Raw genomic sequence first — 24,354 nt, 5'->3', positions numbered from 1 at the left:
TTCTCCATGGCAGACTCCCATCCTGTGGCTTTACATACCGTCCACATGCTAACTGCTCCCCAAATTATATCCATAGCCCACACTTCCCCCTCCTACACTCCACACTCAGAGATCCAATGGCCACCTGTCCTCTCCACAGGGAAGTCGAACAGTCTTCTCAAACATATGTGTCCAAAGCTGAGATCCTCATCCTCCCCCATCCCAGTTACGGCAGCGCTATCCTTCCAGATGCCAGGCTCAAACCCAGGGTGCCATCCTTGGCTCACCTTTCCTTCATACACAAGTCTAAACTGTCAGCAAAGCCTATTGGCTGCACCTTCAATATATGTCCAGAATCTTTCCACCTCTTGCAATTCTGGTTCAGGCTACCACTAATTCCAGACTTATTAAAATAGACTCTTATCTGGCCCTGCAGCATTTGGCCCAGTCCAGTGGCTCTTGTCTCAGCTGGAGAAAAAAACGGAGTCCATACAATGACCACGAGAGCCTTACTGATCTAACTCATCTCCTTTTACCCTCTCCCATCACCGCATTCATTCCATGCTGTTGTCACTTGTGTCAGGCATGCTCCTGCCTCAGGGCCTTTGCACTTGCTCTTCCCTCTTCCTTCAAATAACTACATGGCTGGCACCTTCATATCCTTTGGATATTCACTCAAAAGATCCTTCTTCACAAGGCCTTCCCAGGATATCCTATGCAAATTTCAGCAGCTCTCTGACATTTCCCATTTCCCCACCTTGCTTTATGTTTTTTTTCTTCTTCTTCCTTTTTTTTTTTTAGATTTTATTTATTTATTTGATAGACAGAGATCACAAGTAGGCAGAGAGGCAGGCAGAGAGAGGGAGGAGAAAACAAGCTCCACACTGAGCAGAGCCCGATGTGGGGCTTGGTGTGGGGCTGCTTCCCCCCCCCTCTCTGCATGCCTCTCTGCCAACCTGTATCTCTCTCTCTGTCAAATAAATAAATAAAGTCTTTTTTTAAAAAAAGAGAATATCTTACTCTTGCAAATTTTACAAAAACACATAACCCCATGCAAGAAATGTGTCCTAAAGCTTCAGCCGCACAGGCTTCATGGTAAATCGGCTCCTTCTGAAGCAGACTTGGGTCCTCTGAGAGCCCCAGGCCTGGCCTTGGATGGCACACACAGGGGCACTGAATGTCAGCTCTGGCAGGGATAGCCGTCAGTTCAGGATCCGTGGCTGTTTCTTGGATTTGTTTTATAGAGAGGAAGAGAGAGGGGAAGAGAGCACGAGCACACAAATGGGGTGAGGGGCATGGGGTAGGGGGAGAGAGAATCTCACGCAGACTCCACGCTGAGTATGGAGCCTGACACAGGGCTCTCATGACCCAGAGATCATGACTGGAGCTGAAACCAAGAGTCAGATGCTTAACTGACAGAGCCACCTAGGCGCCCCAGGGCCACTGATTTTAATCTTCCCATAGAGTTTCGGGACCCTGAGGTGTGTCTCAAAGATTACACCTGGGGACTTCTTGAAACGTGGTGCACCTCTGTTTAAATAATAGTGACATTAAGAGTCAGCATCCCACCTAGCATGTCCTGGGCACTTACTTACTGGGTGACAGACACTATTCTCAGTATCCTGCTTGTATCAAGTAACTCAATCCTTATTACAAACCTATGAAACTGGAACTGTCATTTATATATTAAAGCTTCCATGTAGGGACACCTGGGTGTGTCAGTAGCTAAGGGTCTGCCTTTAGGCTCAGGTCATGATCTTGGGGTCCTGGGATGGAGCCCCATGTTGGGCTTCCTGCTCAGTGGGGAGTCTGCTTCTCCTTCTCCTTCTGCTCCTCCCCCATGCTCATGCATGTTGTCTCTCTCAAATAAAATAAAATAAAACAAAATAAAATAAAATATTCCATGTAAGAAAACTTTAGAAAAAACTGATCTTTAAAAAAATATTTTATTTTATTTTATTTTTTTAAAAAGAATTTATTTATTTATTTGACAGAGAGAGAGATCACAAGTTGGCAGAGAGGCAGGCAGAGAGAGAGAGAGAGAGAGAGAGAAGGAACAGGCTCCCCACTGAGCAGAGAGCCCGGTGTGGGACTCGATCCCAGGACCCTGAGATCATGACCTGGGTCGAAGGCAGAGGCTTAACCAACTGAACCACCCAGGTGCCCAAAAATATTTTATTTTTAAATCATCTCTACATCCAACAGGGGAAAACCTACAACCCCAAGATCAAGAGTCGCATGCTCCACTGACTGAGCCAGCCAGGTGCCCCATGAAAAATATTGGTCTAATAACAAGTTTTGGACAAGTTCTGAAATGGCCCAAGTCCTTTCTTTGATATGTGGGGAAGCTGAACCTAGCAAAAGAGAGGTCATGTGCTTAATACTATGTATTTATTCTTCTTTTCTGGATGCCTGCCCTGTGCCAGGCACTGTGCTATGACCTAGGGGTTCAGAGATCAACATAATCCTTGTGGAACACAATTTTAGTGGGACCAGTAGATAATATACACTAGATATCTGTAAGCCAAGTTATTCGAGTGAGTGCTGAAGTAATATATTTGGGGAGATGTGACTGAGTGACAAGGAAGGAAAGCACCAGTTCACACTGAGAGGTGGTCTGAGAAATGTGGTCCGAGGGGGTGACATGTGACCCCAAACCTGAATGACCTGAAGAAGCCAGCCATGGAATGCTATGGGAGAAGAGCACTTCACATGGAGGGAATTGTGAGTGCAAAGGCCCTGGGGTAGGGCCTCCTGGTCCAGCACTACTTTGCCACTTGCTGCGTCTGTAGGGCCCTGAGAGCCGCCCTTTGATGTGCTGGGCCTCCCTCAAGCTCAGCCCTAATGTGTCAATTTATCCAGAGCTCAGCAGTTCCTTGAGACTGTGGGCCCCCCTCCCAGAAGCCTTGTGGGTGAACCGGATCTGAGGTTCCTGGTTCCTATCTGGCAGGGGGTGAGTGGCCATCTTCCCCGCCTACTTTCCCCAGGCTCCAGCCTCAGCCCCAAATCTCCATGGCAACCTTAGATACAATCCTGATCTGAAGAAGGATCTGGAGCACAAAGATCACTATAAAGAAACCAGAGGGCTGATGGACTTACCTCCCCTTGCTCCTTGTGTCCTGCCACAGTCTCTGCCAGGACCCCCCCACAGTCTCCCCAAAGACCCCAAACTGAGGATCCTGCAAGTCTGCCCCATTGCTGGGCACAGCAGGGCCTGGATGGAGGTCTGTCTGGGGCAGCTGCCCCAAAGGCTGCTTCTGCTGGGGGCGGCTGCACTGGCTGTGTCTGCTCTGGAAACAGGTGAGCCTGAGGGGGTTCAGCTGGGGTCAGCAGGGGGTCAGGTCCTCCCACCCTTAGAGACCGTAACCCCCTTGACTTGGAGGAGGCTGGAAAGTCTTGTGACTGGTCTTGTTTGGTACCCCAAACTCCTCTGGGAGGCTGGAACTCCAAGCCACCCAGAAATAGGGGTCTGGAGTGTGTATGGGGAAGGAGGCGGTGGACAACAACAACTGTGAACTTTGGGGTCAGACAGTCCGTGTTCACACTCTCAGTGACATCACGGCTTCACTTCTCCGGTTCTGGTTCTGCACCAGCAAAGTGGGAATAAGGGCCCTTGCTCCTTAAGGGACTATTATTACTATGCACATAAGATGAGATAAATGTGTAAGACATTTAGCTCCGGGCACATAAAAGGTGCTCAACTCATTCACTCTCCAAGCCTCCCTCTTTCACCATTGGCCTTTAGGGCAGGTTCCGGCTTGACTAGATCTGCGAAGATTTGAGACAATGCTCCCACATCCAGAGCCCTGACAGTGAATTTCTTCCCCCAAAGACCCACATCCTGGCTGGTCCTTAACACCCACTGGTGTCCCTACTATGCACCAGAAAAGCCACTTCCTCTTTTCCATCCTTACAAAAATCAGAGCTAGTTTGATTATTTGCACATTATCTCATTCAGTCCTCGCAACAACTCTGTAGCAGTGAGGATGTTTTGGGATGTAAGTAACAGATACCAAACTAACAGAGTTTAACCGATAAGGACGTTTGCTATTTCACTCAAGAAGAGTGGCCACAGATGATTCCAGAAATGGTTAATTTAGCAGCTCCACCATGTTCACGTTTTCCATGATTCTCATGATTTCTCATGATTCTCATGACCTTATCCTTGCAAAATGGCTGCTACGGCCCTGGCCCTTGCATCCTCAGACAACTGCTTTCAGGTTTTTGTTTGTTTTTTTGTTTTGTTTTGTTTTGTTTTGTTTTGTTTTAATCAGAGAGGAAAACCTTTTCCAGGAGCCCTCAGCAAACCTCTTCAATCTCATTGGCCAGAATTGGGTCCCAAATCAATCCCTAAACCCCGCAAATTGAATTAGGATTACAAAGCTTGGTTTAGGCCAATGACCAGGAGACAACCTGGTAGGTTGCTCACTGACAGCTGAGAGATATTAGGGTTCTTTTCCAAAGAGCAACAGGGAAAGGCTGGGGTAGGCAGAGGCCCAGTTGAGTCTACCCCTCCCGGGATAAGGTACTAATAATAGCTAACGCTTCTGTGACACTCTTTAAATGCACAGCACTGTCCTGAGCGCTGAACCTTTACCTGCCCACAGTCCTCTATTTTCAATTCCAAAATAAGAGAAACTCTGAAAGCCAAAACTCCTTCTTAACTAATGTACAGGCGACACTTGACTTGAACTGATAGGAGGCTGTTTCTTGTCTTTATTTGTCATGCTTAGGGTTATGTCAGCAGACTTGCTCTAGAAAATGTGTTTGATCATGGAGGGCTACAACATAATCTCCTGTATTACCTACCTTACCTTTCTAAAAATCTGGAAAATTCTGAAACATATTCCAGAGCTTTTGAATAAGAGATTGAGGACCTGAATTAAATTACTCAACCCTTTGAGTAATTAAATTACTCAAAATTCTGAGATTGGGCAATCATTCCATTTTGTTGATGAAAAAACCGAGGCTCAGAGAGGGTGAGTGACTTACCTGGGGGTCACACAGTGGGCAGGGCTCGGAACCAGGCCGCGCGTTTCCAGGGTTTTTGCTTTTCCCTGCAGCCGACCTGGTGGACCTCTGCGGGCAGACGTGGCAGGGGGCCGGGCTGCTGCTGCGCTCGCACTCCGCCTCGCGCAGGTTCTACTTCGTGGCCCCGGACACCGACTGCTGGCTCTGGATGGGGGCGGCGGCCGCCGGCGACAGAATTCGATTCCAGTTCCGCTTCTTCCTGGTCTACAGCTTGGCCGCGGCGGCGCGGGCGCCCCCAGCATCCCCGGCGTCCAACGCCTCCTCCACGGCGCCGGCCGACCGGTGCGCCCCCGGGTCCTACCTGCAGTTCTACGAGGGCCCGCCGGGGGCGCCGCGGCCCCTGGGGGCCCCTCTCTGCGGCCTGACCATCCCGGCAGCTGTAGCGTCCTCCGGGCCCTTCCTGGGCCTCCGCCTGCTCACCAGAGGCCGCCAGCCCCGCGTGGACTTCGTGGGCGATGCCACCTCTTTCCGGCTGGGTGGGTGGGGGCTGTTGGCCGGGACCGGGGGCCCCGAGCCAGGGGCAGCTGTGGGCCTGGGGTCACCGGTGTGGCACCTGCAGCGCGGAGGATGAGGGCGGCTGCTGGGCCCTGGACGCGGTTGGGGCAAGGGGACTGGCAGCGGGCTGAGCGCGTCCCGGGGGGAGGGGGAGGAGGGAAGGGGGCATTGCAGACCCCCGGAGTCGACCCAATAAATCTGACTCCCAGGGCCCCGATGGCAGTCCCCCTACCAGCCCCTACCAGCCGCCGACATACGCCTGCACACACTCATCCATTCCCAACTCCCACGCACTCCCACACCTGATACCCAGTACCCACATGCACCCTGCACACTCATTCACACGGCCCCCCACTCACACACCTCACGCCTCAACATCCATGCACGCTACGTACCCCATATACCCTGCACACTCATTCACACCACCCCACACGCTCACACCCAACCCCCCGCTCACACACCCTGCACACTCATTCACACGACCCCCTCACACACCTCACACCCAACACCTACACTTACTGTACTCAACCCTCATGGCTTACACACTCATTCACACATACTCACACACTCACCTGTTCACAACTCCCTCTCCCACACCATTCCTACACTCCCACACCTCACATCCAACACCACTCGCATACCGTCACGCCTCAACACCCCCCCACACACCCTGCACACTCATTCACATGACCCACACTCACACCCCTCGTACCCCAACACCCTTATTCATACACTGCACGCTCATTCACACAACTCCACACGTACAAACCTCACATCCCAACACCCACACTCACACACACTGTGTATGTGCATACAACCCAGAAGTCTGTGCTCATTTACACAACTCACCCACCCACATGCCTTGCACACTGCGACACACAAGCCGCGCACGTCCCATACCGCACACTCCCACACAGTATATGTCACACTCCTCCTACACATACAGCACCACTTTGCACACTTAGATATACCTTACACACTCTCAAGTTCACACACGGCTCTTCTGTCCTGGCTCAGCCCTTCAGAGGGTTGCAGGGGGGCGGAGTGAGGACCCTCAGGGCTGTCAGCGACAGCAAGGAAGGGGAACTCACAGTAGTTAATAGTCACTTGGTACCCACTGCCTTTGCCCTTCGCGTGCCGATGTGTCTGGGCCTCCCGGCCGCACCACACCTGTCTCCTTGTCCTCCTGTTTTTGAGTGGGAAACAGGTTCAGGGAGGTTAGGAAAAGTGCCCAGGCCTCCCCGCTCACAAGCGGCACAGCTGGGCTTCAGCGGCTCGAGCGCACGTCCTCTTGTTCAAAGTGAGTTCAAGGCTTTAGCCCCCGCAGGCTTCCCCAGGACTGGAGATACTCCCGTGTGTCCCAGCAGAGGCTGTGTCCGGTGATGGCGAGTAGGCAAGCTGCCCAAACCAGAGGATTCCAAAAGCACAGAGAAACTTTAGTGCCCATGCTGGCAAGATATCCAGGCTGGGGATTCAAATGTGGGAGTGCAAGCACTTTGAGACTCAGATGCAGGCTCACTGGGAGCTAGACTTCAATGTGCCAGGCCCTGGACGGCCCTTTTTTTTTTTTTTTTTTCTTAAAGAGTTTATTTATTTATATGACAGAGAGCGAGATCACAAGTAGGCAAGAGAGACAGGCAGAGAGAGAGGGGGAAACAGGCTCCCTGCCGAGCAGAAAGCCCGACACAGGGCTCGATCCCAGTACCCTGACACTATGACCTGAGCTGAAGGCAGAGGCCCAACCCACTTAGCCACCCAGGAGCCCCATGGACGGCCCTTTAACACTGAGTTGGTCCGCCAGAGTCCCAGGGGCCGTCTCATGGCCTCGTTTTTTTTTTTTTAAGATTTTATTTATTTATTTGTCAGAGACAGAGGGAGAGAGAGCGAGCAAGCACAGGCAGACAAAGAGGCAGGCAGAGGCAGAGGGAGAAGCAGGCTCCCTGCCGAGCAAGGAGCCCGATGTGGGACTCGATCCCAGGACCCTGGGATCATGACCTGAGCCGAAGGCAGCTGCTTAACCAACTGAGCCACCCAGGCGTCCCTCATGGCCTCTTTATTTTTTAAAATTTTATTTATTTATTTGACAGACAGAGATTACAAGTAGGCAGAGAGGCAGTCAGAGAGAGGAGGAAGCAGGCTCCCTGCAGAGCAGAGAGCCCGATGCGGGGCTCGATCCCAGAACTCTGGGATCATGACCCGAGCCGTAGGCAGAGGCTTTAACCCACTGAACCACCCAGGCGCCCCCCTCATGGCCTCTTTAGACAAGGCCCACCTTCTTCTCCCCTGACCTAGTGCCCAGTCTGAATTTTGAATTTCATTTATTTATTTATTTATTGTGTGTGTGTGACCAAGAGCAGGGGTGGGAAGCAGGGGCAGAGAGAGAATCTTAAGCGGGCCCCAGGCCCAGCATGGAGCCTGTTGTGGGGCTCGATCTCATGACCCTGAGATCATGACCTGAGCCAAAATCTAACAGTTGGACGCTTCACTGACTGAGCCACCCAGGCGCCCCTGAATTTTGGATTTTAGATTCTTTCTCTCTTCTCCCTTAGTCTTTGGCTCTAGGAGGAACTATGGGAAATTTGGACTCTAAATCCTTAGGGCCAAGGTGGTGGCCTTGGGGTCTCCCAGGCTTCCATAGGGCTTCCACAGGCTGCAGCAGGCCCAGGGGCCTGTGATGTGTTGCACACAGCGCTCACTGGCTGATGGAGAATTAACCCCTCCCTCCGTACCCTCCCCCTCTCTCCCCGTGGCCTTGCCTGCTTGCAAGTGCCGCTGTCAGCCAGAGCCAGGGATGCTGCTGGCGTCTGTGTTCGTTCGCATGGACTCCCGAAAGGAGGCAGTGGTGAAGCCCTATCATAGCTCTGGCTTCCTTAGATCAATTTTGTCACTTGAATGAAGAAGGGTTCATTTCACATCATTAGGCCACACACGCAGTCCCCCCGTCACTCACACCTGCAGGCACAGGCTGCCTGGTTCTTGCACACATGCCTTCACTGACTCTCACACATGACTGCCCATACACAACCACACCACTGTTTGTGTTTTGTGTCACATTCACCCTTACATCTCCATACCTGTTATGTAGTCTTTATTTTCATCTGTAGACAAAAGAAACCCGACTCAAGTTGGTTTAGCCAAAGGAGAATGGGGAGGGACTCCTGTAACTGGGGTATTGAGGTGTTGGTTCAGGTAGAGCTGGATCCAGCAGTTCAAGTAATGGCCCCTGGGCTCTGTGTCCTTGTTCTCTGTCTTTGCGTTGTGGGAATCTGCTTGGCCTCCCTCTCAGGCAGCTTCTCTTTCTATCTGGCAGTAAGATGATCCCGCAGCTCCAAACCCATGGTCACCATTATAGCTCTAACATCAACAAAATAGAGAGCGAGCATCTTTTCTTATGGTTCTAGCAAGAGTGCCAGTGCCAAGTTTGAGTAGTTATGTGGGCTATGTGTCCATTTCTGGAGCCAGGAAATGGAATGCTCTGATTCCCATGCCCACCCCTGAGCCAGGGTGTTGGGCAACCCCACCGAACCAGCTTTTCTTCACAGAATGGGATGCTGGGTAAGTCAGCCTCTCTGCACACCATGCACATCAAGTCATACAATTCATTCACCTGCATGCATATTCATTCATTTAACAAATGTTACAGGGGCACCTGCAATGTGCCAGGTGCTGTTCTAGGCTCTAGGGATAGAGCGATGAACAGCAGAGAAGTCCCTGTCCTCTCTGAGCTGACATCATGGTAGGGGAGACGGACCATTGACAAATAACCAAGTGAATCCATGTTCTGCTGAGGTGAGGAGGGCTGCAGAGGGATGGAAATCGGGACAAGGAGGACCAGAGTGCTGGGGGAGGGTGGCATTCCTGAGTGTGGGACTGGATTCCTCATCTGCTGCTTTGATACAAGCTGTGTAGCCTTGGCCAAGTGACCTGAGCTCTCTGTGCCTGTCTTCTGATCTCTGAAATGGGAGAAGGAACAGTGTTTATCATGTAGGGTTATTGTGAGAACTTCAGGAGCTGAATGTGGGTGAAGCGCTGAGAGCCATGGCCAGCATCAGACAGGAATCAGTAAATGTCAGCCATCGGCATCATCTTGAGGACCATACACCTGTCTCCACCTATGCTTTCATCTGCACGCACACAGAAGCAGCTCTCTGTGGCTCCCAACTCCCATGTCCACTCACTATAGGGCTACGCATCCCTGTGCATTAGGCATTGGCTCAGGGTCCCCATCTCATGCCTCCCCTCCTGGCCCCAGGAGCCTGCGGTGCCTACTTCCGCTGTCGGAATGGCAGGTGCGTGCCCCCAAGCCTGGTATGCGATCGCTGGGGCGTGGACAACTGTGGCGATGGTAGTGACCAGGCTTCCTGGCCACCAGCCAACTGCAGAGGTCAGTGATGGGTGCGGCCTGGGCCCTGCTGAGCTGCTAGGAGGGAAACTAGGGCTGACTTCCCTTCCCTGGGGCAGGGCCTCAGTGCAGAGACTGGGGGCAGGGGCAGGGCAGGAGTGGGGAACCTGTGTAGACTGGACTATCTGAGAATCAGAGCAAGTTAGAGCCGGAATGATGCTGGAAGTCATCTAGTCCAGCTGCTTCCAAATGGTATTTCAGTGGTGGAAGCTTTTCCTAAGTGGAATTTTGCAGAGGACCAAGAGGAAGAGATGCTCTATTTAACTGGACATGGAGGCCCAGACCCTGGCTGACTGATGTCCTATCAAGGGACATCAACTTGAGTTGAATCTTCAAGACTTACTTTGGAAACCATTGTCCAGTCTGACTCCCATGTTTTATGTATGAGGAAACTGAGGCCTAGGGAAGGAGAAATGTCTTGCCCAAGGTCATAGAGTCAGGGAGTAGCATGACCAGGAACGACTTCTGTGGACAGGGGGACCAAAACAGGGCACCCAGGAAGCTCTGGGAATCTAAGATGCCACATCTGCAAACAGGGCTGCCATGTACGGTTCAACAGGTTGTTTACTGCAAATTAAACACCTGGCTGTAGGTGCTGATAAACCTAACGTTTGGAGTTGTCCTAAACTAAGTGAAATACCACAGGTAAAGAGCCCAGTGCCCAACATGGTGCTTGGTGGCCAGAGAATGCTCAGTACAGACACTTCCTCCTTCTTGAGAAGTAGCCCCATTTGTAACCCTGGGCGCTGGAGCTGGGCAGTGTGAGCTCAAGTCCTCCCCTAGTACTTCCTGCTCTGTGACCTGGGCAAGCGACTTAATTTTTCCAGGCCTCACTTTCCTTATATGAAATGGAAATACTGATAGTAACAAACTCAGACAGGTTTGGGGAGGCTTCAGTGAGCCCAAGTCAAGCCTTGGAAAGTTCTGTGTGTTCCTCTATTATTTCCTGCTGCAGGTCCCCCTCTGGTGCCCAGCCGGGCAGGTGGTACCGATGGCCCTGTGTTCAAGACCCTGACACTCCCCTCAGCTTTCAGTTCTGCAGAAACCCTCCAGATGGCCGCCCAGAGGACACCCATCACAGGCCGGGCCCCTGAACAGCAGGGTACAACAGCTCCTCTGGGAGGTAGATGGTTCTTGCTTCCCACCTGCTTCCACTCCTCCCACCAAGGTCACACTTATCCCTCCCCATGTGACAGGGACAGGGCAACAGGCCTAGGGTGCGGCCTGAGTGGGCTTTCCTTTTCTTCTGCAGGTTCCTGGCTCCGAGGTGTGGCGCTGGTCTGCTCACTGGTCCTAGCCTCTGCTGGCCTTCTCGTGGGCCTCCTCTGGTGCTGCTGCTCTTCCCACTGGCGGGCCTGGTGGGCTGGTGCCCAGGGCCTCTGCCCTGGCTGCACCATCTGTTACACGTCACCTGGCCAGGTGGCTCCTGGGGGGCTGTAGCCAAGTGGGCTGGCCTTCCAGGATCAGGGAGGACATCCGTAGAGGCTGTAGCTTTGGAAACAGGAGCCTGGGCTCTGGGGTCAGACAGACTTAGGGCTCTACCCCATCCCCAGGAGGGCCACCTAACCTTGGGCATGTCACAAAAGCCTCAGACTCAGTCTGCTCCTCTCCTGCCTTGTGGGTGTCGTGAGGGACATGGAGCTAACCAGCCCTGTCACTCGGGTGGCCGCTGGCACCCTGCTAGATCTGGGAAGGGCGGGGGCAGGGGCCTCACTCTCTCACAGCTGCCTTTCTTCACTCCCAGAACTCACCTGCCCGCCTTTGCCCACCCCCCGGGCCCCCCTTGGGTTCCACTGAGTCAAGCCCCAGTCAGGGGCACAGGAGACAGCTCTGGCGGGGATAGCACCGTTTATTAAGAAAGATCAAGACAAAGACCACAGGAGGGTCCCTTCTAGGACACAGAGGCCAGGCGTCCTGACCCCACATCTGCGGGCTGCTGGTGGGGAGGTCACGTGCCCCCAGCTGGGCCCTCAGGCTCCCGCAGATGGGGGCAGGGCTGTCATGTCCCCTTCCTGTCCCTCCCAGTCATGAGTCCTGGCATCCCCCACCCAAGGCACTAACTCTTTTCAACCACCAATGCCCTCCTCCCCCCATGTCCCCTGGGCCTTCACTTCCAGATCAGTGGGGGGATATGGCCTGGTGTGGGCGGGGAGACCCTCTCAGTGCTGGGCTCTGCCTGTATCAGCTCCGGGGAAGAGCTGGGGTAGAGTTTCCCTTGCCGCCCCTGAGGGGAAGGGGCCCTGGGCCAGGTGTTGGGGAGTAGGGGTGGGGTGGGGGGCTGCAGCCCAGGAGGGCTCAGTGGGAGGTGGAGGCTGCCAGAGGCAGGTGGCCCGACTGGCTAGGCAGAAGTGAAAGGGGCTGGGACATGGGCTGGTGGGGGGGGGGGGGGAGGTGGCCTGCCCAGGGGTGAGCTGCCTTTTGTTCCACAGTTGGCACTAAAGAACTTTCCCCACCCAGAGGAGGGTGGCAAAGGCAATTGCGAGGCCCCCTGCTCCAGGGAGCTGGTGAGGCACCAGGCTGTGGGCCGTGGTTGGCTCTTGTAGGACTGAGGGCTGCCGGAGGGCCGTGGGACGGGGACAGCCCAGCTCTGTGGGGGGAGGGGCTCTCCAGCGGCGGTGACAGTTCTGAGCCCACTCGGCTACTGCGTCTGACCCCCAGTCCTGGCAGCCCTCTGAGGCACCGGCTCTCATCCGACCTGCCCTACCTAGCAGCCCGCGGCTCGGCCCAGGGGTGCTGGTGTTGGGGGTGGCATGTCTACCCTCCAGTCCAGCCCAGGGCAGTAGCAGCAAAGCGTGGCATTGCCTCAGTTTCTTACAAAATAGTCATAATAATAATATTAATAATAATATACTCGACGTCGTGGGGCTGGGACGCTGCCCGGGAGTCCGTGTGGGCCAGGCAGCCGCCTATGAGGGGCAGGGGCGGGTGTTGGCGCCAGCCTGGGCACGGTGCTGTAGGTCCAGAGGCTGTGGCGGTGGAGCGCCGGGCCGGGCCGAGTGCAGCACCAGGTTCTTGATGCAGCCGGTGATGCCCGAGGAGAAGCGGCCCCCAGTCAGTGTGGTCACATCGCGGGCTCCGCCTGCAGGCACCGGGAGAGGACGGGGCATGTCAGCTCCCGCAGCCTGGCCTATCCTAGCTCCGTGGGGGCCCCATTCCTTCCCTGGTCCTGGGGAGGGCACCCGAGGCCTGTACCGGGGTCCAAGCCTGGGACTTACCTATATAGATGCTGCCCTTGGTGTTGACAGCCACGTTAGGGCCTGGCGACTGGCCGCTGACCAGCTCCTCACCATCCACCTGGATGGAGCCTCTCTGGCCTTCTCTGTTGGCGGAATAGGGGTGGGGGCCTCATCACCAGTTCCAAGGGACCCCTCCCTTTGCCACAAAGATGCCAGACAGGAAGGCCTGCCCCTGCTTGGAGCTTTTTCCTTCCACCACTGGATAAGATCTGGCCCCACAAGCACAGCTTCTTGGTACTTCTCTCAGCTGTCACCTGTCCCCTTGGGTGTCTGCCCTCCCCCCCCCCCCACCGCCATGGTGTCTGTGTTTAGGCTGGTGGGCTCTCCGCCCGCCTAGGCTTCAAGTTCTCTCCCAGAGCTCAAAGCCTGCCTCCCTGTACAAGGCAGGCAGCATCCTGTCCTACCCCAGAACTCTGTGCCCTTCACCCCAGTGCCTGGGGGGCCTTTCTTACCGCAGTGCGGTCACCCGATGCCACTCGCCATCATCAATGGGGTCCTCAGAGACCAGGCGGGCCTCCCCACTGCCCAGCTGGTAGCTGCAGTCACACAGGGCCAAGACAGTGAGAGCTGGGCCAGATGGAGCTGGTTTGGGGGGCTGGGGTCCCGGGAGGGCTGCAGCTTCTCGTGGGAGAAGCCATGGTACTGAGCAGAGGGGAAGCCCCTGAAGGGGTACGGGGGTCCAGGGAGGGGAAGGAAGGGGCAGGTGCCCGGACCCACCTGAAGACAAGGTGTCCGTCCTGAAGCCCGAGACCGATGAAATCCTTGCTGCGGCCGGCATCTCCCAGATCCTGCCAGGGAAGCACAGGGTCGTTGGGGTTCCCTGTCTAGAGAGCCGAGACCCCTGCTGCTGTGGCCTCCACCCTCCTTTCTCCCACCAGGGGACTGGCGACCCTGAGACCGGGCTGGACGCCCACACTCACCACGCCCTGCCAGAGCAGGAGGCCATTGGCTGTGCTGGTCCGAACTTCCAGCTCGATGGTCTCCGGGACCTCAGGCAGGCTGGGAGTGGAGGAGGCGGGTGAGGGGCAAGAAGCTGCAGATTCCTGCTCCCCTCCCTGAACCCAATGGCTCCCCCGGCACCTATCTCACCTCCTGGAGAAGATGCGGCCAGGGAAGGCAAGGAAGCCACCATCGTGGAAATAGGCTCCATACTGTCCAGGGGCATCTGCAGGAGGATGTGGGGACAGTGAGATCCCTGCTCGCCTGGATGGGGCGGCCACCGTGCTGGCTTCCGGACCCCTACCTCCACCCCAACGTGTGCTACCATGGGGGCCCTGAGCCTGCAGTCTCCAGAGACCCCAGAGGGCTCTGGACACAGGTCAGGGGCCTGTGAACTTGGACGGAGAGATACTGGGGCTCTCATTTCAGTGAAAGGGAGTTGTTCCTTCCGTTATGCATGTGGGCAGCAAACCCAAGGGGCCACAGCAGGACTTATGAATTGTCACTAATACATCATCGGCAAATTTTAAATATTTTGAGAACTTTATCTCAGTACAGTGGGTTTCCTCTGAAATCCTATGTATTTTATTTTATGTACTCAGGAGGGTCCAGATAGGGTGATGAACAACTGTCCCTATTTGCTGAGTCCTGTCCTGGTTTTAGTTCCTGAAGTTCACATCCCGAGAGACCCCTCAGCCCTGAGCAGACCAGGAGAGCTGGTCACCTAGGTCCCTGGCACATAGAAGTTTCAGAGCCCTTGTGTTCCCTCTCTCTTACAGAGGGGAGGGGAAGACAGGCTTGGGGTGGGTGTGAGCGACCTGCCCAGAAAGTGGGGAGCCAGCATGGCCACCCAGACCTTTAGGCCCCAGTGTCCATACTGGGTGTGGTTCCAGCATCCCCAGCCCTACCTGCTCAGACCCATCTTCAGGCCAGTGCTGGTCCCTGTGGGCCTAGAAGGGTAAGGGCACTTGGCCACTGTCCACCCAAAGATGCGAACAGTGAACATTTCCTGAGCACCTACTGTGTGCCAAATAACCTACGAGGGGTGTCACAGCTGGCTGCAAGCACCCTTTCATTTAAAGGGATCCTTACAATAACCCTGTGGCTTAGACATAATGTTAATAAAAGCTACATTCTGTACCTACTGTCGATCAGACGATGTTCTAGGCATTTTGAGTACATTAAGTAATTGTATCCTGACACAAACTTTTATCCAACCCTTGTGGAAGAATGTCACTCCTCTTTATTTTACACATAAGGAAACTGAGGCACAGAAGGGTAAGTGACTCACCCACGGGAATGCAGCTAGTAGGCGGCAGGGCTAGGATTTCAATCCAGAGCCCGTGTTCTTAGCTGCTCTACCACTACTGCTCCTATCACATTAGTGAGAAGGAAAAAGATGGCTATATACAAAACAGTTAGCCCAGCATCCCTGAAAGTTTAATAAACACTGATTTTTTTAAAAAAATGATCACTGCGGGGCGCCTGGGTGGCTCAGTTGGTTGGACGACTGCCTTCGGCTCAGGTCATGATCCTGGAGTCCCGGGATCGAGTCCCACATCGGGCTCCCAGCTCCACGGGGAGTCTGCTTCTCCCTCTGACCTTCTCCTCGCTCATGTTCTCTCTCACTGTCTCTCTCTCAAATAAATAAATAAAATCTTTAAAAAAAAAAATGATCACTGCTTTTAAATAGCCTGTGGAATCCTTGAGAAGGTAGGTCTTGCCTTGTTCATCGTGTATTTCCTGCCTCAACGGCAAGGACGGGCACAAAAGAGTTTGTTGACAGGATGTGTGAATGTAGAGGAGGAAACTGAGGTGAGAGTGGCTCAAGGACCCACCCCGGGCGGCCTCGCGGGCTCAGCTAGCCAGAAGTATAGGGCGTGCTCCAGCTCTGTGTTGCTGGGCTCTTCTTTGTTCCCTCACTCTGAGCCCAATGAGCCTCTCACGTGGCCTTGTCCTGCTCACAGGCCAGAAACAAGAGTGTGGGCTCCTTGGGAGAGGGGCTGACATGGGAGGCCAGGGAGGAGACAAGCCTCTCTGGCCACAGGAAGTACATACCGTTGCCCCCGCTGCCTTCCAGATGCCACTCGGACTCTGCTGTGCCTTGTCCAGGGCCTATGAAGAGAGGCAGGTACGTTCAGCAGGCACAGACACTGCGGGCCCCGTGTGTCGCCCCCAGGGCCACAAGTGAGAGGTGGGGAGAAGCCGGGACAGTTACCTTGTTGGCAGCGGGGCCCAGAGAAGCCAGGGGGACAGAGGCAGCGGGTACCCTGGCAGGTGCCCCCGTGTAGACAGGGCTCAAGGAGCCAGCAGGGGTTCTCCCCATGCTCACACAGGTCTCCTGCGGGCCAAGGCACCGTGAGCAGGTGTGGGTCAAGGCAGCTGCCCCTCCTGTCTGCACCCTCCCCTCGATTCCCCTGCCACCCCCCCGCGCCAGAGCCAGGGTCAGGGGTGGGCTCGCACACCTTTGAAGCCGTCTGCACACAGGCACTGGAACTCATACTCGCCGGCTGGCATGCATGTGCCACGGTTCTGGCAAGGCTGGCGCTCACAAGGGGAGCCGCTGTAGCACTGCCCGATGCCCCGGCTGCCCAGGAAGCTGTAGGTGAGGTCCAGCCGCTTCCCATTCACGGACACCTGTGGCACAGGGACGCTGAGGGGCTCTGGGCATACCGGGGGCAGAGGCCAGGCTGCCCAGTGGAGGGTAGCTGGGAACCCAAGTGGGAATATGGGTGTTAACGGGGGTTGTAGCACAGGCGACGGAGGAACCTAAGCTGAAGACCTCCTGTGTGCCAGGGATATCCAGCACGGTGGTCGCTCCTCGATGGAGTGACCCGCTGCACAGAGGAGGGAACTGAGGCTGGCAGGAAAGTGCCCAGGCTTGCTGTGGGGTCGGGGGTAGGGGGAGCTGGCCTGCACCCTCTCCTTCCCTCCCCTCTCCTCCCCTGCGGGCCCCTGGGGGCTGCTGCTCACCTCGCCCACGCAGCCACGGAAGTGAGTGCTAACGTTGGTGGCCGGCGGCAGCCGCACGGAGGGCTCCACGCCCCCGAGGTAGAGGAGTGTGTGCAGGTTGAGGCCCTGGCTCTTGCCTGGCGAGGAGCGCAGCACTGGGGGTCTGCTGTTCACGCGCAAGCTGCCGTCCTTGTTCAGACGCTCGGCGGACACTCGGTGCCAGTGGCCCAGGACCAGTGGCTCAGGGCTCCGCAGCACGGCCAGCCCTGGTGGGGGGATGCCAGATGGGGATGGCGCCCGCAGAGGGTCCCTCCTGCCCACTCCATGCAGGTACTTGAGCGGACAGGACATTCCAGGAGGAACCCGACAGAGGCCTAGGAGACTTGCCCAAACTCCCATGTGGAGAACGGATGTCACTGAACAGGGGACTCGGGTCAGTCTGACTTCTGAGGGTACTCCTCCAGCCCTCCTTAGGGCATGGGGAGCCGAGGGGGGGTGCACAGCTCCGCGCCCAGAGCCTATCTGTCCTTGGTGTCCCACGCTCACCTGACCCTAACTCGTAGCGGAACTCCAGGTGGCCGCCGACCATCGCCAGGGACACGAAGTCCTCCACGGGCCCGCTCTTCCCCCCACTGAACACCAGGATGCCGTCGGGTGCCAGTGGCTTGAACTCCACGTCCAGGCGCAGCTCGTGGTGTGTGTTGGTGAGTGCGGGCAGTGCCAGGTAGGAGCCAGTGCCCGACATGGAGGGGGTGGTCACTGTCACACCTGCGGCAGCCACAGCTCAGCCAGGCCCAGAGGGGGTCCCGGCTCCCCTGCCTGGCCCGCTCCAGACCCTGGGGCTCAGGACTGGCTGGGTAATAGCTACAGCTGTACAGGAGTCCCTGCCCTCAGGCCCCACAGAACAGGCTGGAAGCGGGGGGTGGGGGGGTGGGGGGGTGGGGGTTGGGTAGGTCGGTGGGGGTGGGGTAGGTCGGTGGGGAGAGTGGGGAGGTGGCTTTTACAGACCCTCCTGGGAGGGATTCAGGCTGGGCAGAGGTTTAGCCTGGTGACTTTGAGGCCTTCTGGCTCTGGACTCATGTTATCATCCACACGGCCCTTTGTGACCTCCGAGTGTCCCTGCCCAGCTTCCCCCCTCCATCCCGGGCTCCCCCAGGGACTCTGGTCTAGCTCCACTCACCTTCCTCACACCTCACCCCTGAGCGGCCCAGGTGGCAGTGGCAGGTGTAGCCTCGGCCATCAGGCCGGTTCACACAGGTGGCGTCTGGCCCACAGGCCTCTGGGGGACAGAGGGGCCAGCAAGAAGGACACTGAGGTGGCCTGGGAGAGGGCGGGGTCCTGATGCTATAGCCCTACCTACTGCAGCCCCAGAGCCATGACCAGCCTGGGAGGACTGCATCAGGAGACTGGGCAGGAGGATTGGACGACAGCAGGGTAGGGGGCACCAAGGAGGCTTGGTGGGGGACAGCACAGGAGGGAAATGCAGGAGTGATGGGGTAACCGCGTGGGGTGCTGGGTATCCGGGAGGTAGGTCATGGGCGACTTTGGTGAGAGTTGGGAAGGAGATAGGTACCTGGGGTGTTAGGGGTGCCCGGCAGCAGTGACAGGGGTAGGATGAGTAGCTGGGCACTGGGGTCAGGGGTGAGAACTCAGGGAGCAGAGTGGGTGTTAGGGTGGCAGGGATCGAAGTCAGTAGCTGTGAGGAGAGGTGAGCACTTGGGTGAGTGACAGAGTGAGCTAAATAGGGTCAGCACTGGGGTGGGGGGGACGGAGGAGCTGCTACGGGCAGAGGCGAGCACTGGGGCGGCAGTGACCGGAAGGGTGGGTCACACACCTGGGTGGCAGTGCAGGGCCTGGGAGTGCTCACAGCGGCTCCCGGTGAAGCCGGCCGGGCAGATGCACACATAGCTGCTGCTCTCCGAATCCTGACATTGGCCCCCGTTCTGTGAAGCCGCCCCAGAAGTCAGGCAGAGAACCCCCTGGCTCTCCCCTACTTCCCAGGGCGGTCATCCGGGTGGAGGGGCAGCAGCTGGGGGTAGTGAGGGGCGCATGGTGTTGTAGGGTTACCTGGCACGGCCGGTCCCGACAGGTGGGGCAGTGGGAGATGCCGTGCGCTGTAAGGTTGAGGTCGTGGAACACGATCTCCTCGCCCTGGATGCGCAGCTCCCGGACACAGCCTGGGTGGTGGGGGGCCACGATGAGGACAGCGGAGGGTGCCAGGAGGCCTGCCCAGCCCACAGCCCACACCCCGCGGTGCTCCCAGACTCCCCATAGGCTCTGCCAGCTGGCCTGCTGAGGCTCGGCCAGGCATGGAGGCCGGGCGGGGGCTCACCTACGAAGCCGCTGCTTAGCCCCGCCTTGGGGATGGCATCGTAGTCGGGGTAGCCACCCAGGTAGAGCTCCTCGTTTAGGTCCAGACCCTGGAACTTGCCCTGGGGAGTGGAAAAGCCCGGATGGCAGACAGGTTGGGCAGAGGAGGGGAGGGGGCTAGAAGTGGCGGGGGGGGGGGGGCAGTGGGACCTCACCTGAGAGGTCCCGTTGACCGGGGCCAGGCTGCCCACGATCAAGGAGCCCTGGGTTAGGCTGCGCAGCAGGGTCACGGTGTGGAACTGACCCAGCGCCAGCGGCGTGGGGTGGCGGATGGTGGCCATGCCCGAGCCTGCGTCAAACCTGCTCCCCAGGGTGGGGCCGGGGTGGAAGAGAGCGTACGGGGCTGGTCAGAAGGGCCGGGCAGGGGGCCCAGCCTGGGGAGAGGTGATGTCACTGTTTCCTGCAGTTCTGATCTAGTTCCTGTCCCTGCCTTGTCCTCCCCCATCACCCACCCCCAGCTCACCCCAACCCTGCCGCTTCCTCAGATCCTTTCCTCCCCGACACACCCCCCATCCCTAGGGCTTATCCAGAGCAGCCGCGGGGCGCTAACTGCCCTTGGCTCTGTGGCCCTGGGGATCACCTTGCTGCTTTCCCTCTTTATGGCTACTCTTCCCCAGCCAAAGTCATCTATTGCCCCAAGGGCAGAACTCGATCTGTCTGTATCAGTGCCTGGCACAGAACAGACAGGTGTCCAGCAAATAGTTTTTGAGCGAATGAACGGACAAGTCCTGGTCTGCAGGGCTCCCACTCAGCAAAGACGCGCTCGGCACCACTGAGCATCTCGGCCGGAGTTTTGTGCGAGTCTAGGCGGCTTCCTCCCACGGCGGGCCGACACACAGCGCCCGCTCCGGCAGATCGGGCGGTCACCGAGGGTAACGGCCGCGCCTCCTCCATCCTCCTTCATTCGGCTCAGTCCGGGGGTGTGTGCCTGACTGAAACCCCGCAGTCCGGTCCCCAGCCCCCTTCCCTCGTAAATGGGGAGGGCGAAGGTCTCACCGAAACTCGGGCCTTCCCCCGATGAGGCCGAAGGAGATGAAGTCAGGCTGCCTGTTGGCCAGGTTGGTGGGGCTCCCTGGGATCTGCTTCTGGCCATTGTACAGCAGCATCCCTTGGGTGGGGGGAGGGCACAGCTGTGTTGGGGCCTCCCACCAGCCACAGGCTCCCTGGCCGCCCAGCCCCAAATGTGAGTGACCGCAGCCGGGGAGCGGTCACTCTCCAGCTCCTGTCCCTCCCTCCACACGCCCTGCACAGCCAGGGCCTTCTCACGGTCTCTGGATCGGACTGGCTCAGAGCGCCTAAAGACAGGGAATTTGCTTCACTCACACCAGAGGGCCTACCTGAAGGAAGGCAGGGAGGCAGAGACTCACCAGAGTAGAGCAGGAGGCCTGGACAGTGAAAGTCAGAGAGCCGTAGGAGATGGAGAGGGAGAGAGAGAGAGAGAGAGAAAGAGGGAAGGGAAGGCTGAGAGATGCAGACAAAGGACGGAAGGAGAACAGAAGGAACAGGAAGCTGGGGCAGGAGGCTGCGTGGGGTTGTGCCCGGCAGAGGTCGGAGGTACTGCAGAGAGGGGCAGAGAGACAGGAGGAGGCACAAGGGAGGGCCCAGAAGGCAGACCTGGGGCTTGCAGGACAGAGGGAGCTAAGGGAGCTGGGTAAGACCCGGGGGTCACGATGGCTCAGATAGCGGCGGGGGTTACTCTAGGAGATCCCTACCCCACGGCAGCCTCTCTCTGGCTTACCATCAGCTGAGTCGGGCCGGAAGGTGATCTTGATCTCGAATTTCCTGTAGGCATCTTTGATGGTGGGCAGCGGCAGGAAGGAGTGGGGGGTCTGAGTGAAGTAGGGCACCACCCGCTCTGTGGGCAGAGAACCAGGTTAGAACCACACCCCCCCAGGCAGTGGGCAGGGCGACTGCTGAGTCTGGAGTCGGGAAGGTGTTGTCTTACCTGGCACCTGCAGGTGGGCAAAGGCTTTAACCTTGCCCTGGCGGTTAGTGGCCGTGCAGACGTAGGTGCCTGCGTCCTGAGGTCGGACGGAGGGCAGCACCAGCATGTTGTTTTCCAGGCGGCTGTCAGGCGGCAGGTTCCCATCCAGCTGTAAACACACCCACAGTCCAGAGCCGGGCCTTGGCCCACCCCTCCGCATGGCCTGCCTCCCATCGTGCCGCAGACCGACCCTTGAACACTGAGCATGAGCTCTGTGCCGAGCCTGGGTCAGGTCCTGGGGGCACCGAGATGGTGAAGACAAAGCCCCTGCCCCTCAGGTATGCCCACTGTGCCCCTGCCAGGCACGTACCTTGCTCCAGGTGATGTCAGGGGTGGGGTAGCCAGAGGCCATGCAGGGGAAGGTGGCTGCAGAACCAGCAGGCACACGGACCTCTGGGGGTGTTGAGATCTGGGGCAAGGCTAGGAGTGGGAAGGAGACACCAGCCATCAACATGATGACAGCCACCATTTGAGAGCCCAGGCCGTGTCCTGACTCATTCCATCCTCACACTGGCTCTGAAGGGAGACACTGCGTCCCCAGGTCACAGATGAGGCTCCCTGCTGGTTGCACACATGGATGGGGCAGTCGGGGCTCAGGGACGGGTCCATTGGACTCCGCAGCCTGAGACGCTTCAACACACCCTGGGGGAACGCTGTGCCGCCCCCCACGGCTGTCAGTCTGGGGGCAGGTCATGGGGGTTGGGGTGAAAAGGAGCTGCCTTTGAAGACACAGAGGCGTGTCGGCCCTGCATTCTCTGTTCTTTCGCACTCTCGTGTGTCTGTTTTGTGTTTAGGTCATCTCTGCCATCAGACTGGGCTGTGGGGCTCCGTCATCAGAGCAGGTGCCCTAGAGGGTGACGGCTACGTGTCCGCTTTCCTGGTGATGCCCCCTGTCCCCGCGGAGGTCCCTGCTGGCCTTCACCTTGCACGAGCAGCAGCACGTGGGACTGGGTGGTGCCGGCAGCGTTGGTGGCGGTGCAGCGATACTGTCCTGCGTCGGCCAGCTCCACGTGGGCGATCCTCACAATGCCTCCGCTCTGCACGATGCCGGGCCGCAGGTGCCCCCCGACTTTGCTCCACGTCACCTGAGGCTTGGGGTCACCCAGGGCCAGGCACTCGAACTCCACGGCGTGGCCAACCACCACGGTCTGCACGGAGGTCCGGATGTTGATGAGCACCGAGGGCAGGGCTGGGGAGGAGGGAAGGGGAGGCAGAGTGAGGCCAGTCTGCCACGCACCTAGCCCAAGGACATGAGCCCGGAGCCCCCAGTGTCCATGTGCTTTCTTGTGCATTCGCTCCTGAACACTCGCACTTGTCTGCAGGTTCCCTCACTTGAGTGTCTGCTGTCCTTCTGCATTGGTTGGTCTGAGCCCCTACTCGCTGCCCCCATCTTCTTTTTTCCTCCCTCCCCTGCAGTGTCTGTCAGGTCTCCTGTACTGTGCTGGACTCAAGATAGCATCGAGTACTTCTCTTTATTCATAGACATTTAAGGGGCTTCCTGGGGAACACAGTCCCTGGGCCCTCATCTCTGTCTCCTGCCCTTAGGAGGACCCCGAAGGCACCAACCTACCTTGGACAATCAGCTGGGCACTGGCCTGGGCCTGTCCCCACGGTCCATGGGCCTGGCAAACATATGTCCCTTGGCAACTCTGGTCCAAGTTCTGGATTCTGTAAAGAAAAAATAATAAGACATCAGCAAATATAAACAGCTGACAAGAATGCTTTGCAATGGCACAGAAGTTCAGAGCCATCAGAGGTTAGTACTGGCTGTGAGCTTCTGGTCTCCCATGAACTTCATGAGGTAGGTAAGGAGTAGGGTAGGCCAGGAACACAGACACACGTCACCACACCCATCCTAAGCCAAGACCATGGTCAGATCTCAAGATCTCACACCGGTACAGAGCAGCAGAGCTGAGACCTGGGTCATGTGTATGTATCCAGCCTCGGAGCCTGTCCCCTCTCCCCTACACTACTGATCAGGATATAAACAAGAGCCAGTATTTACCGAAGGCCTTTCACGTGCCTTAGATAGTCTCATGTGGTCTCATATAAGCCGTTGTATGCATGAGAACATTTGGGCTCAGAGAGTGGAAGTGACTTGCCCAAGGACACAGTTTCATCTGAGCCCCACGGGATGAATATCCTAACAGCACCCATGCACCTTGGGCTGAGGGGCTCAAGCTCAGTCTGGTCTACCCCCAGGCTCACCGGAGCACCCCATCGTGCACACTGTGGCCAGGAGGCAGCTGACCCCCTTCCTTGATCCAACGGAGCTGGGTGCCCCGGTCAGCGGGCACGGCACAGTGGAACTCAACGCTGGCACCTATGCTCTTGGTCTCCAGCTGAGGTGTGACTTGAACGATGGGCGTGGATCCTGCTGGGATGGCAGTGGCCGGGACAGAGCCAGAGGAGCCTGTGGGGACATGTATGAGGTTCTGTGTGTATGCGTGTGTGTGAGAGAAAGAGAGGGAGAGAGAGAGAAATGTCCCTGATGCCTCCCCTTCCCAGGATCCAGAAAACCCCCATCTTAGCACGCAAGGAATGTTCTTCTCCTAGAAGCCCTTCTGCCCTGCCTGAGCCAGGGCTGCTCACCTTGAACAAGCACCTGGGCGAAAGCCTCTGCCGAGCCCACCTTGTTGGTGACCCGGCAATGGTAGCGACCTGAGTCCTCGGGGGCCGCGGGCTCAAAGCGCAGCATCTCGTTCCTGGCGGTCACCCTTCCGGGGAGGCTGCCACCCACGCGACTCCACTGGAAGCTGAGCGGGGGTGTCCCATGAGCCAGGCACTGGAGCTGCAGTGTCTCCCCTGCCCGCACCGAAGCGTACTCCGGGACCGTGGTGGCGTATGGTGGGCCTGGGGGCAGGGCGGGGACACAGAGGTCAGGGCAGGGAAGAGCAGTGGTCAGGGTGTAAGACACAGGTGTAAGACACAGGTGTCCTGCCAAAGGATCAGGAAGCTGAATGGTC

The 24,354-nt window shown here is 57.2% G+C and overlaps 2 protein-coding genes across 11 annotated transcripts in view; one reads left to right on the top strand and one right to left on the bottom strand.

Moving 5' to 3' along the window:
- The first annotated feature begins 3,197 nt into the window (after positions 1–3,197).
- LDLRAD2 (low density lipoprotein receptor class A domain containing 2) lies at positions 3,198–11,744 on the top strand. Its single transcript, XM_032303623.1, has 5 exons — positions 3,198–3,279; positions 5,043–5,486; positions 9,758–9,889; positions 10,863–11,030; positions 11,160–11,744. Exons 1-5 carry the CDS (start codon positions 3,198–3,200, stop codon positions 11,345–11,347), a joined length of 1,014 nt encoding a protein of 337 aa, XP_032159514.1. The 3' UTR covers positions 11,348–11,744.
- HSPG2 (heparan sulfate proteoglycan 2) overlaps positions 11,739–24,354 on the bottom strand; it is a 99,076-nt gene continuing 86,460 nt past the window's right edge. For 8 of the 10 annotated variants that reach the window (XM_032303612.1, XM_032303618.1, XM_032303614.1 and 5 more), the window contains 25 exons: positions 23,981–24,241; positions 23,597–23,801; positions 22,959–23,056; positions 22,311–22,577; positions 21,699–21,808; positions 21,350–21,497; positions 21,143–21,259; positions 20,772–20,789; positions 20,401–20,512; positions 19,560–19,704; positions 19,367–19,466; positions 19,102–19,211; positions 18,869–18,977; positions 18,215–18,313; positions 17,581–17,802; positions 17,056–17,300; positions 16,548–16,719; positions 16,301–16,423; positions 16,141–16,197; positions 14,233–14,308; positions 14,064–14,142; positions 13,861–13,931; positions 13,596–13,679; positions 13,123–13,226; positions 11,739–12,986 (listed from right to left, as the gene is read on the bottom strand). In XM_032303612.1, coding sequence (XP_032159503.1) covers positions 12,814–12,986; positions 13,123–13,226; positions 13,596–13,679; positions 13,861–13,931; positions 14,064–14,142; positions 14,233–14,308; positions 16,141–16,197; positions 16,301–16,423; positions 16,548–16,719; positions 17,056–17,300; positions 17,581–17,802; positions 18,215–18,313; positions 18,869–18,977; positions 19,102–19,211; positions 19,367–19,466; positions 19,560–19,704; positions 20,401–20,512; positions 20,772–20,789; positions 21,143–21,259; positions 21,350–21,497; positions 21,699–21,808; positions 22,311–22,577; positions 22,959–23,056; positions 23,597–23,801; positions 23,981–24,241 — 3,305 coding nt within the window. In that variant the 3' untranslated portion in view covers positions 11,739–12,813. The remainder of the gene's footprint in view (positions 12,987–13,122; positions 13,227–13,595; positions 13,680–13,860; positions 13,932–14,063; positions 14,143–14,232; positions 14,309–16,140; positions 16,198–16,300; positions 16,424–16,547; positions 16,720–17,055; positions 17,301–17,580; positions 17,803–18,214; positions 18,314–18,868; positions 18,978–19,101; positions 19,212–19,366; positions 19,467–19,559; positions 19,705–20,400; positions 20,513–20,771; positions 20,790–21,142; positions 21,260–21,349; positions 21,498–21,698; positions 21,809–22,310; positions 22,578–22,958; positions 23,057–23,596; positions 23,802–23,980; positions 24,242–24,354) is intronic. The other 2 variants (XM_032303613.1, XM_032303621.1) reach the window with 1 other exon arrangement.

The sequence above is a fragment of the Mustela erminea genome, chromosome 10, assembly GCF_009829155.1.
Source record: "Mustela erminea isolate mMusErm1 chromosome 10, mMusErm1.Pri, whole genome shotgun sequence".
Lineage (NCBI taxonomy): Eukaryota > Metazoa > Chordata > Mammalia > Carnivora > Mustelidae > Mustela > Mustela erminea.
Note: the sequence above shows the minus strand (reverse complement) of the source record. Positions and strands in the feature narration are given on the sequence as shown.